This window comes from Anser brachyrhynchus (assembly GCF_964034855.1).
Source record: "Anser brachyrhynchus genome assembly, chromosome: 9".
Taxonomy (NCBI): Eukaryota; Metazoa; Chordata; class Aves; order Anseriformes; family Anatidae; genus Anser; species Anser brachyrhynchus.
In genome coordinates this window covers 12,369,061-12,381,756 of record NC_137703.1, presented here as the reverse complement: position 1 = coordinate 12,381,756, position 12,696 = coordinate 12,369,061, and the positions used below count along the sequence as shown (strand labels likewise).

The 12,696-nt window shown below is 46.1% G+C and overlaps 1 protein-coding gene across 7 annotated transcripts in view; it reads left to right on the top strand.

Annotated features, from left to right (window-relative positions):
* Positions 1-12,696, top strand: part of FGF12 (fibroblast growth factor 12) — a 227,647-nt gene that overhangs the window by 146,972 nt on the left and 67,979 nt on the right. For 6 of the 7 annotated variants that reach the window (XM_080604194.1, XM_080604195.1, XM_080604192.1 and 3 more), the window contains 2 exons: positions 4,553-4,663; positions 10,927-11,030. In XM_080604194.1, the coding sequence (XP_080460320.1) occupies positions 4,553-4,663; positions 10,927-11,030 (215 nt within the window). Of the gene's footprint in view, positions 1-4,552; positions 4,664-5,607; positions 6,440-10,926; positions 11,031-12,696 lie in introns of those variants that run through there. The other variant, XM_080604196.1, reaches the window with a different exon arrangement.

The following is a 12,696-nucleotide window of genomic DNA, read 5'->3' as shown; positions in this document are numbered from 1 at the left end:
AGCAGAGCCATGAATTAGCTCTTGCTGTCTGGTACTGTCCTTGGTCTGCTCTGTGGCTCTGCCTCCAGGGATGTTTCTGGGGGACAGTCTTCCCCTGTGCCCTCAGGGAGTGTCATGTTTGGGGGATCTGAGTGCGCTGCCTTGGTGTATGCAGTGGGTCTGCTGCATTTTTTCTGCCGTGCCCCAGCCCTGAAGGGCTGTGTATGAATGGCCAGAACGGGATCTTTAATGCGAGCATTCTAACGTTTAATGGTATGCCTTATAAAATAAGGACAAAAACATTCCTTTATATATCCCGTGGGGATCCTAATAGCATGGGGCTGCGGTGGGAGTGCATGCTGCATGGAAGTCTCTTGTGCTCAGTCAGTACTTTGAGATCAAGGCAGTCATAACTTTTTTCTTAAACCCATTCTGAAATACTTGGCTCTGTCTTCAGGGAGCCACTAAGTTGCAGCTGAAGCCTTGTCCATGTTAGTTTAGTTCCATTTCTGTAGGGAAAGCTACAGCAGAACAGACGAATGTACGGAGGAGCCTGAGTGGGAGGAATGGGTTTAGCTCAAGTGTGTTATGCCATATTGCTCCTTTAAAAGCAGGGAAATCTGAGTTCCCGTTGCTACACGATGATGAGGTTAAAGAATAGATCAGAGTTTGATTTCTGGTGAATTCTTTGGGTTATAGAAAGGAAGTGGTCAAGGAGGGGCTTGTGCTTGGCTGTGCTGCAATTTTTTCCTCCTTTTTTATGGTTTGTTTCTGTCTCCTATTTATTATAGCCTGGGGCAGTATCACGGGGGGAATTTTAGACAGTCTCAGGGCTGTCTTCTCCCCCAGTGTTTATTGAAGGACTGCTCTCTTCTGGTTTTTGTTGCTAAAGTGTGGAAAGCTCTCAGCCTTATTTAATTGTCTTTCTGCCTTCTGCTGTGACTTACCAGGATGTCCCACCATCTTTAAGTGACCAGGAGACCTGCTGCTTCTGGTATTAAAAAAAAAAAAAAAGGGCAGCGTAGAAACCATGATTGCTGTAGCATAAGGTGTAGCAATGCTGGAAGACTGATAAAATTGTCATTCTTTGTGGCTGGAAAGAAGTGATGCTAAAATATATGACAACAGTAGAGAGACTCCTAAAAGCCACCTGCAGAGTTTTGCCTCAGGGCTAGCAGGAAAAATCTTAGCTTGTGATTACACACCCCTCTTCGAGTAATAACTCTGTAGTGAGCTTTGGGAGGAAGATGGGTGCATCCTTGTTAAAAGCAAGCTTCATGTAAAATTTTGTCTGTAGGCCTCCCAGGCACGTTGCTTGCTGCACGAATAACAAGCCCCAGTGTCCCACTTCATGCCCAGACGTCAGGCAGGAGATGCCCAGGGGTAAAGCAGCCCCTGAGCTGCCACCGGCATAGCCGCTCCTGTTTGCGTTGGTCCCTTTACAATTGACAGAGAAATACGGGCTGTTCCAGCACCCTGTGGAGCTGGGTGCCTGTGGCTTTGGGATGCAAAGGGACTCCTGCTCAGGTGTTGCCTGTGTTGTGGAGCAGCCTGTGCTAGGTGAGATGAATCCCTCATCGCCCGGACAACTCCTTCACCCTCCTGGGCTGTGCCCTGCGTAGGGGAGAGAGCTCGGTGCTGGCTGCGCACGTCTCTGCGCTGCTTTTATCTGTTCAGGAGGGTACCCAAAGGTGCAGCTGCTCGCCAGTGCTGCTCCTCGCCTCTAGGAAGAGACCCAAGGAAATGCCGAAACCAGAAGAGGTGAGACCTGTATGTCTTACAAGAGCTTTCTGGCCCTTTGGTGTCTGGAAAAGGCTTTTGTTTGCTGGTGCTGTAGGGCTTCAGGAACAGGGATGCTCCTGCGGAGAAGGATCTGTGCAGCTCAGAGACAGGAACACTGCTGCTGTCAGACGGCGTTAGGGACGGAAGGAACATGGTGGTTTTGTGCGTGGCGTAGAGCTCCCTTTTGCTCCCCTTGAGCTTACTGTGAGTTTGGGAGCGAGCCTCAAACTTCAGCAAAACCAGGTCAGAAAAAAGTGCATGCAAGATAAGATTTCTCTTCCAACCCATCCCTTGGCAAGCATTGACTGAGAAAAGCCCAGGATTACGAAGAAGGTGGTTGTTGAAGCTTGAGTCAGACCTTGGCTGAGTGTTTGTCAGATCCGTGATGAAAGAGGGATGCTGGGGCTTTACCCTGTGTCTTACTGTGGTGACACAGCCTTCTGGTACAGCCGTGTTTTCATCTACAGCAGCGATGCAGGGGGGCTCTAGGGGACCTCGGGTGCTGTTTTGATAAGCTCTAAGATGATAGGAAGCTACTAATGATGAGAAGATCTGCTTTGTGTTTTACTCGGTAGGCTACTTAGTGTAAGTGGGAGAGGTTTTTAACTTCTTCCAAAATGATTTGCATGATCAAAGTATAGCTTGGACCCTGAAAGAAAAAGGCCTTCTGTCCTGTGTCTAAATTGTCTTCCCTACGAAGGAGGAAGGGTCAGGACTGGTTTTTTATCTCTGCTCTTATCCTTGAGGGGCTTTAAGACAAGGTCTTTCCCGTTCCCCAGTACACAGAGAGCTTCAGGCTGCAGGAGCATCTTTAAATCCGTCCTGCTGGGAGCTCTTCCATTTTGTGCAAAGTACTTACACATTAAAATTTAACCAGTGAGTAAAAATGAGGCTGAGACTCATTCAGGGACTTAAACACAGGTCTCATGCCAGAGAATGCCCGTTAGCGCCTTTACTCTTGTGGTATTAGATAAAGGGGGAAGGGGATGGGCTCAAGGAGGGTGGTGCAGTCGGCTGTGCCTGAGGATGCAGCTTTGCATTTCCTTCCACTTTGACATCTTTGTTAGAAAAGCAAGTTAAATCGAGCTCCTACATCCAACAAAACAGATCTTTCATTTTGGGAAGAACAAAGCGAAACAGTCTCGATTTGGCATATTTTGGCTGGATGGACATCATCTCTTAGTAGATGGCCAGTGTGTACTTAACTGTCCTGGAGCTGGGAATTTTTCTGGGAAAAACCCTGTCTGCAGCCTACAACAGTTGGGCTGTGATGAAACCACTTGTTTAAGCCAGCAGAGAAACCAGCTGACGCTGACTTACTCAGCGGCAAGCACACGCTTCTGTAGATGGGAAATAGGACCTGATCCTCCTCTGGCTGGTGGAGGGGTGACTGGAGCTGAAACCCTTTGCACCTTCAGCCCATCCACATCCACTCTCCCTGCCTGTGGCGGGGGATTTGGGCAGTGGAGAGGTGCGGGATGGGGGCTCCATCCTCGCACGGAGGTGGGACAGCTCGGTGCAAAAGCGCTCGAGATGGGGGCTCCTAATGGGAGCACTTAGCTCACAACGTGAGCGGGGTTACATACCGACTGTGGCTTATTAAACAGCCTCACTAGGGGCAGGAAGGATGGGAGGCTCACTTGGTTTTGGTGTGCTGCACTGTGGTTTTTTTCCCTTTCTGTTGAGCCAGCAGTAACGAGCTCCTGTTTACTTTTGGTGGGTGGTCACATAGCAGCAAACTCCCACCACACGAGGAAAATCCGTCATCCAGCCAGCGTGGCTGCCCCTCCGCGTGTAGCTGGCTAGTTTGCGTTACGGAAGCAATGCATGTGACAAATTGTAAGCCTCGCATGGTAAAATTGAATTTATCCCGAATTTTTGACCACTTAATTTGTGTTTGATCAGTGGGATGGCAGGGAGACTGCAGAGCTCTGTCAGGTGAAGTTATCTCGTAGCCAAATTGTTTCTGCTTTTTCCTCATGTTTTCCTTTTCTTCCTCAGCATGGCTATAAAATGTTGCCGGGGTGGTAGGGGGGCTCCTAGCCCATGGCTGTCTCCTGGTATATGGGGCTGGGAAAGGACCCTGCTAAAGACAAGGAGTGATTCTCACCCACCAGAGTATATGGCACATGTTTGGGAAGGGAGGAACATACGGGATTTAAAACAGAGGCGTTTTCAGGTGCCCGTAAATGCTTCAGAGGTCGTTTTTGGAGGTGTCTCGCATCTGTTCCTTTTAGGAATTTTGCTCCCCGAATCCCACACAGTTGGACTCGCACAGCCTGATTCAGCGCTCAGTTACTTTGGTTTTACACCACTGTAATACCACCAGTTTAAATAGATCTTCATGGGCATAAGACTGGAACTAGATAATAGTGGATCAAATATAGAAACCAGGGTAGCTGTCTTCACAGGCAGGATAAGAAACGAGCAAATGCTTTGCAACATTGCTGGCAAGTTTTCTTCTAAATGAGTGGCATATTCAGAATAGTAAGGTGCCTAAAGACTTGAATTTGGCAGGTAACTTTCAGTGAAGCGGTGTTGCATAAATCTGGTACTTTATGCTGCACCAACTATGCATTGCATTTTACCTCCTTATCTGATCTCCATTTTATTTGCCTGTATGTCTATATGAATATTTTACAACCACTCTTGAAAGGAATCACAGAAAGCTGTCTTATCTGCCAAGCACTTTTTTATTTACTCAGGGTTTAACGGGGACCATGCAAATTCGGTCTCTTGCTACTTGCTGCATGTTTGGTATATCTAACAGTAATTATTATTTTCTTTGCAGAACCCCAGCTGAAAGGAATTGTGACAAGGTTATTCAGCCAGCAGGAATACTTCCTGCAGATGCACCCAGATGGTACAATTGATGGGACCAAGGACGAAAACAGCGACTACAGTAAGAAAAATTAGCCTGTTTTGCAACCCAATTACAATCAAATGCATCACCTAGTGGGTCTCACTTTTGAAGCTTCATTTTTGAAAAGATCAAATTAGGAAGAAGCCAGCTGTTTTCTGCACATTTTTTCCTATCTATACTTCCCCTTTAAATCTTGCCTGTATAATTTCATATGTTTCCTCTCCCATCTTGTTCCCTCCCGCCCCGATTCTGTAACTGCCATCTGGGTGGGGTGGAGAATAAAACCCATGATTTGAACTACTGCCAAAAGAGAAAGGAGATTATATTTATACACATGCCACGTGGGCAAAGGATACGGGGAATTCTCTTTCCAAGGAGGAGGTAATTGTTTTCACTATTTTATCCTGAAAAATTCAGCAAGCATCAGGAATTTCCAGGCTGGAGAAAACCAGCTGTTCACCCAAATCCCGTGCTTTAAGGCTACTCTTAAGGCTGAGGGTATTGAATGACCTTTCTAAATGTTTTCTTCCAAAACCCGATTGAAAGGGATTGGATTCATGCTGTTCATCACAGGTTACCAAAGTGCAGCAGAGCCATGTAGGTTTAAAAGTGATGCTCATGTGCAGGAGCCATATTGGTTTAAATAAACACAAACCAATGTCCCTTTGGAAAATACATAGTTTTCTTGACACCAAAGCTCATAGAAAGGTTAAAAAAAAAAAGTGCAAGGTGTTTCCTACAGAATCTCTTCGTTTCACAGGTGTCAGATGGATTCTTTTGAGAGGGCACCAAAGCTCAGGTCTCTTGCGCCACAAATTGAGTCAACAGATTAGGACTCAGGTCTTGAGTTGGGTCATCCTACGTTGGTCTGAAGCTCTCTGTGCCACTGGTGAAGGGACATCACATCTAGCCTGCCCGATGTGGAAGGTGTCGTCCCAGTCGTTACTAGGGATGAAAAAAAGTTGGTGTGTGTGGTAGAATTGATGGAAACAAACTTCATGTACTTTGTGGCAGGAAGAACCTACTTAGTTTGGGGACAAATCATGCTGTTCTATTTTACAGAAGCTCCTAGTTGGACTGAAGGCATTGCTCCTTCAGGAGGGCAGGGTCTGGGCTGCAGGTGAGGGTTGTTTGCAGCGATGCAGCCCATGTAGCAAGGCGTTGACATTGTCCTGTGAAGGTGTGCTGGTACAGGGAGCTGGTGGGGTGCCATGGTGGGACAATGCGTGCAGTTGGGGACCACATGCGAAGCAGCACACGAGAGGAGCTCTGAGAAAGCAGTGACTGAAATCGTGAGAGGCTGGCAAAGCCCTCGTGAAACAACCCAAAAGACTGCGTTCACCAGAAACCTGGCCTGAAGCATGCTGTGTCAGGTCTTAGTCCCACGGTTCACATGCTGGTGCTTAACAAACGAAAGGCCACGAATTACAATCACAACTCTAAGTCATGTTGGAGCAGGAGAACCTGCAGCCAGCCCCCACGTAACCCCTGCACGCACACCTCTGGGAAGGACTGAGCAGGCTTCTTCCTCCAAGAAGTCTGGCCTTGTGCTTTTTTCTCAGGCAGGCACCAACACGTGATGAGCTCAGTGGGCTTTAGTGGGTGAGTGATGACCCAGGGCTGGGTGGTATTAGCTGCTTTTTTAAAAGGAAGAAGACATAGGATGTTCTCAATCTGCAGAAAATCCCATTGGAGGCCTATTTGTCAACGACATGCGAAGAGCTGCTGGAGATGACAGGGATTCATTACCCTCATCTATCAGTGAGGACCGAACAACAAAGTAATGGGCTTAAATGGAAGCAGAGATGAATTTAGGTAAACAGCAGAGGGAAATAAAATGTAAGGACAATTCTGCAATATTTCAGGCTGGCACGGGAGACAAGGGAAGCTGCTTCTGGCTGCACCTCAGTGGGTGCAGGAGGAACCTCCTGAGTCTGACATTGGCACCAAATCACCCAAACGGCTCTTATTTATCTCAAATGTCAGAGATCAGATCGGCGAGGTGCTGAGAACTCGGGAGCTACTTCCCCCCTGTCTCCTTAATTGGAAATAGATGGGCTGAAGGGCACTTCTAGAGCATAAATCCTCCTGGTGAGGTGGCAGCCCTGCCTTGGCAGCTTGGTGGGACAGGAGGCATCTAGCTGAAATGTGCCAAGCCAGTCACTCAAAGTCATGGGCTGTGCTGGAAAGTTTGGTGCCTATACAGGGGATTGAAGTCTTTGAGAGAAGATAGAGGACAAATGTTTCCCCATCCTCTGACCTTAGGGAATATTAGAAGAGAAAAAAAATCCAACCTGATTATATTTGGCTCCTGAAAATGAAACCAAGAGTATGCTTTATTCAGTTTTATTTAACTTCTGATCACTCACTCTCCTTTATAAATCTTCAGTTTAAGTCAATGTTTTATGTTATATGAAGCTTCCTGTTACACCTTCAAAACAAAATCACATTTTTTCACTCTGGAAATATCAAAAAGGTGTGCTATTTTTTTCTTCCTTTTCCATTCCTCTAAACTTCTCAATTTTTGAGCGGAAAAAAAGTCAAAGCATACTCATCCAAGTAAACAGCTGCAGACTTCATTGATATTTTTTGTTTTAAAATATTTATCCAGAGGATCCCTGGCCAGCCATTCAGAAGTCTGTGCAGTGTTTCTGTGGAAGGACAAAACTCACAAAAAAGTAGATAACTGGTATTTCCCTCTCCCTGGGGAGGGGTTGGTTAATTTACATCCAGTGTCGGAAGGACACTCTTGATGGCCGCGACAGGGTCCTTGACACCCTGCGTGGCCATCGATGTGTTCTCCCTTCAGAAACCGTCTTAACACAGGTACATGCCCGGTGAGCACTGTTCCATGCATCAGCTCTGCATGCTTTATCCACACCCTGACTATTCAAACTAGCATTACAACAGGAATCTTAGTCTTCATGGAATGCATTAGGTTGGTTTACTCTGGCAAGATAAACATTTAAAATGAGACGCGACATGTCCCTTAGATACATCTGATGAAATTAAAAGTTCTAATAAAAACCCAATTATTTATATAAGAGGAACTGCTAATATTTAAGCAATTTTAGAATGAATTATCTATTTGGTGCCCATTCCGTGTGTGTTCTTGAGAAGCTGATGACATTTATTTTCCACTTCTCTCTTAAAGAAAAGGGGGGGGGGGGAACAGGAGCCAAGTTCTAATGGCATTTGAATGGGCATCCAGCCAGCTTCCCGCGAAACAGCTCTTGGGACATCTGTTCCTTCTACCATGTGGCTAAAGGCACGCCATCTTAATACAAGCATGAAGACAGCTTCTCTTCCTACTTGTGTTGGGATATATGAAGAATTTTCATTCAATCTGAGCAGTTCCAGGGGTGTAAAAGGCCATTGTTGGGTATAAATTAGTTTAGCTCCTCTGACTGATTTATATCAGCTGAGCATACGGACCACATCTTCTCTATGGCAGTTCTTGCCCTAGTCTTCCAGTTCTGTAATAAGTTAGCTTGGATCCCTAGCCAAGTAAGCTTTCAGAGTTTAGAAATGCGATGCATCTGATAAATGACCATAACGTAACAATGAACAACATAACTCATGGATACAGGGTTTAGGAATGGAGTATGATAAAAATGGTATCATCAATGAGCAGGATGAGATGTAAGTCTAGGAACGGGTGGAGGTGGGAAAATGTAATGAAGGCAAATTGGTAGACCTCAAACATCTTAATTCTTCTGTCTTCTGCATGAGAAACAAAAGAGCATGTCTGTCTCGTGCAGTTGTCTATAGCATAGAAAATTTACCATGTGCAACAGAAAGATTTAAAAGCATTAGATATTTTTTTTTCATTTTTTTAACATCACACCCTGTGGACAGTCCTACCCTACCACAGCTAGTCCTCTTCCCAATCCCTAATTCTGGTATTTCAGGATTAGCAGAATTTTCAAAGCTTACAAGCTTTGAAATCTGCTCCAAAACAAGATGAAGTATCCATTTAAACGCATGACAGCAGAGGCTTTAACTTATTCAAACATATTTCCCATTTGGAGTGCAGAAACAGTTCTGAGAGTTTGCAAAATTTTGATTGACCCCCAAATGCTTTTAATAGAAGAAAACATTTGCTTCCTAAAACGACTTTGGCTGCCAGTTACCTATGTCAGATGCGTGCCCTTCTGTTTGCCTGCCTACCCACTCGCTCCCCTGCTCTGCAGCATGTTGCAGGAGATGCTCTGCCATGCCTAAAAGCCATGACTGGGGCTGTCGCTGCCATGGTCTGCAGGAGGCTCCAAGGGAGCTTGGGAGCCAGCAGTGTAACGCAGAGCACAACAGGGTTGTTGCTGTGCTCCCTCGGCGTGCAGAAAAGAGAGGTTTGGAGAGGTGGGTGCTTCCAAGTGGAACTTCTCACCCCCTAATTCTGGGCATTATCACCCCACTGCCTAATGGATGCTTTGAGGGGTCTGTCACAAGTTTTCTATGCAAGACAAATTGGCTGTAGAGAATGAATGATGATGCCCATTCTGTTTCATTATTTGCACTAATATGCTCCATTTTTCAGTGTGGGGGTGGGGGTATGGAATTAGGGAAGGGGAATTACTTATAGACTTGTTAATTACAGAGGGTTTTAGACCTTCATGGTGGTGAGAGCTGATAGAAATATAAGCCTGCCTTGTTTAGTGAGCTGCTCAACAGCAGAACTGTGCTGTAACACAGCTCTTTGAAGTCAGGTAGCTACACTGCGGTGTGTTTATCTCCTCCTGGGACAGTTTCAGAGTAGTGCCATCCTTGACTCCACTCCTTGACAGACCAGTACCCACACTGGTCTTTGCCATATACTGTTGAAGTCCTTCCCTCGCCTCCATGAAATCACAGAAATGCAGGCACTGGGTTTTGTGAGACTTAAGCACACGCTAATGTTGCACTGAATATGGTGCTTAAAGGCAAGGTGTCTGGGGGTAGGGCTCGTTTCACCAGCCGTGATGTGCCTCCCTTCCAGGGAGCTGCCCGAGGGGAATCTTCCTTGAGTCTTCCTTGAGGAAGGATGGAAAGGAAGGGGTGTTCATTTGAAACGAGAATTCATGAATCCCTTTTTGGAGATGACCCTAAAACCAGCTTAGCCTGGGCACCTGACAGATATCTCAAGCAACACTGCTTTCTGTTCCCTATGTTGTTTTTCAGGTTTTCCATCTGAAAAGGTATCGGTCTGTAACCTTTAAGCAACTCCACCGAGCGTTCTGTTCCATTGTAATCAGGTTCCCATTACGCTAGCCATACCCTTTGAGCTCATTTTCCTCTTAGAAATCGTGCAGTTCCTCAGACGTTGATGAAGCCTGCGCCACTGGCTGCAAGGAGCCAAGCACCATATCCCGAGCTCCTGGGGCAGCATCCAGTTACCTGTCCACAAAGTGAAGCACCAAGGGTCCTGCCACATCTGGAAGCTCTTGTCCTACAATTCTCAGTGGAAACAAAGCCCCGCTAATGTCTGAGTGTGTAGTCTATCAACGCTCTCAGTCCTTTCCCCGTTAAGCTCATTGTGACAGAGATGACAGAGATGATAGCTCATTGCACCAAAGCCTGACCGTACGTTAATGTGTTTACTCAGGGGAAAGGTCTTTCGCTGAGACACAGGGTCTATTTGGAATCGAGCAGTGAGATAAATAATTGAGAGGAAGTGGCTGCAATGCTTTAATCGATAAGATTGCAGTAAAATTGAGTATTGAAAGGTCTTGTCTTCTTCCGTCCTGCCTAGTGCTGCTTCTGAATGTGGAGCAGAGCTCAGGACCAGGGCAGTATCACTTCCTGAGTGCCTTTATTCCTTTGATAGCGGGGACCACAGGGGCAGGCACACAGATGAGTTACGGTGCCTCATTCTGGCCATGGTCCCTGTCTATATGCTTTTAGCATATGGCAAATGCGAGAGTGTGGCTAGGCTTGAAACTGTTTCAGGGTAAACTAAACGAAGTGGTGTTGCTCGTTTGCCACAGGCAAAGACGTGCACACATGCATTACCACAGCTCAGCTGGCCCACAGAAAGCTGTTAAGATACTTTAGCCTGAGCACATGTACGAGCCCTTGGCATTGCAAAGGCTGTGATCAGACATCCTGATGGGTATATTTAGGCTTCTGGGAGGCAAACAAGCTCAGTACTTTTTAAAATCTGCTTTTAACGTTGACCCTATGGCTGCAGGTCTTTCCTGTAGCTGGAAGCAAGACGTTTGTTCCCTGTTCGATACGGTTTGTACGGGCTGGCTGTGGGGCAAGAAGCAGCGGCGGCCCTGCGGGGTGATGTCTGCCTAACCTTTGCTTTTCTTTTCCTTCCGCAGCCCTTTTCAATCTAATTCCTGTGGGTCTTCGTGTGGTGGCAATCCAAGGGGTGAAGGCAGGTCTGTACGTTGCCATGAACGCTGAGGGATATCTCTACAGCTCGGTGAGTACCTGGCACCTTTGGGCTCCTGGGATGGTTTGGTTTTGTAGGGGGAGGGAGGAGACCCCACTGGGACTTGTAGCCAGCTTTTGTGAAAATGGTCACGTATCGGAAAGCATTTAAAAGCAGGAGTGGTGGGAGCTGCTGCAAAGCCATGCAATGTTCACTTTAAAGTGTCTCCACGGAGTGTCGTGGTAATATTTCCTGACCTGTGAAGATATACTTTGTGCTCCTTTGAGGAGTTACCTAATGTAGGTCGCATTGTAGAGGAGGCTATACAGTTTGCTGGTTATATTCTGGTTCCCTGTTTGTGAAATGGGATGGAGTGAATGGAATTGCTTCTGAACTGCACCCGGAAACTGTTGGGGGTGGTGCCCCAATGGGTCATACTCTGCTTTTGACTGCAGTGTAAATCCACAGTAATACACTGACTTCATTAAAATGGTTCTGGACTATTCTGTTGGCAGAGTGCTTCACCAGAGCAGAATTACCCTGTATTTGTGTGGTCTTTTTAATGCACATAAAAGATAAGTGAGGCATTTTTTACTGACTAATTCCCCTATAACTTTCTTAGATGGCATGAAAGGGCATGAGGTTATTCATAAGATTCTCATTTGAAGTAAGTAATTGATTTTCACAGTGAATAATTGATTCAGTGATTTATTAAATATGGCAGCCCTTTGCCAGAATTTTTATGCTTCAAATAACTTTGCTCTAGTTCTTCATAGTAAGAAGTGATAGTTAATAATACTCTGCTCGTTTCTGTGGTTATGATATCTTTAAAACATATAGGCAAGATTTTAATCTCATCTCCATTTGTGTAAATTTACAGTATAATGATTCTGTTCTTGTCTCGGCATTTGCTGTGCTTTAAAAGCGTACGTGAGATCGGAGATAGGACCACCAAAAGGATGACTGTGTAGCGTGGGGCAGAAATGCCCATTTCCCTAACTTGTCTCCTGTGTGCCTTCCTATAAACCTTTGGACCCAAGGAGATGCTGTCCCATGTACTCAGCCAAAGCTGATGCTTATGCTAGCTCCTACAGTAAGAAGAGGCTGCGGGCTCACAGTACTAGCAGTGTGGGGTTTCCTTTTGTCATTATAATTCCAGTAAGCGCGACGTGCTGTCACATAAGGTGCAGCTTGAAAAAGGCACACCACTTCGTAGCTTGTAGCATAACAAAATGGTACCACCGAAACGCGTTACCACTTAGGATATGCATAAGCACACCAGGATAGATCCACCGCTCTAGCTTTGATTTATGCCTCTGATAGCTGTCAGTTAATTTTGCTTTAGGTTTCCTTGTGGGTGTTCTGTGCAGCAAGCTCTTGGTGGCTGTATTTTGAGGTGCTTCCCCTGCAAGGTCACTGACAAGGGATCAAAATCTTTGCTATCATCATGATCCAAGTAGCTTGAGATAAAAAAGGCTGAGTTGCACCTGTGTTTCCTGACCCATATCATCCATCTGCATTCCTGGTCAGTTTTAAACCTCTCACATGGCTGGGATTTCCCCCTTTCCCATGGGAGGTAACAAAGCTCTCTCTCCCCAGCAGCTCCGGGTTGAAAATGGCAAGTCGATGTGTTAGTATGCCTGGCGAGATAGGTCTCAAAACTGGCTGCTTGTCAAAAAGAGACAGAGAGATCAATCTGGATCTCTGTGGATGCCAG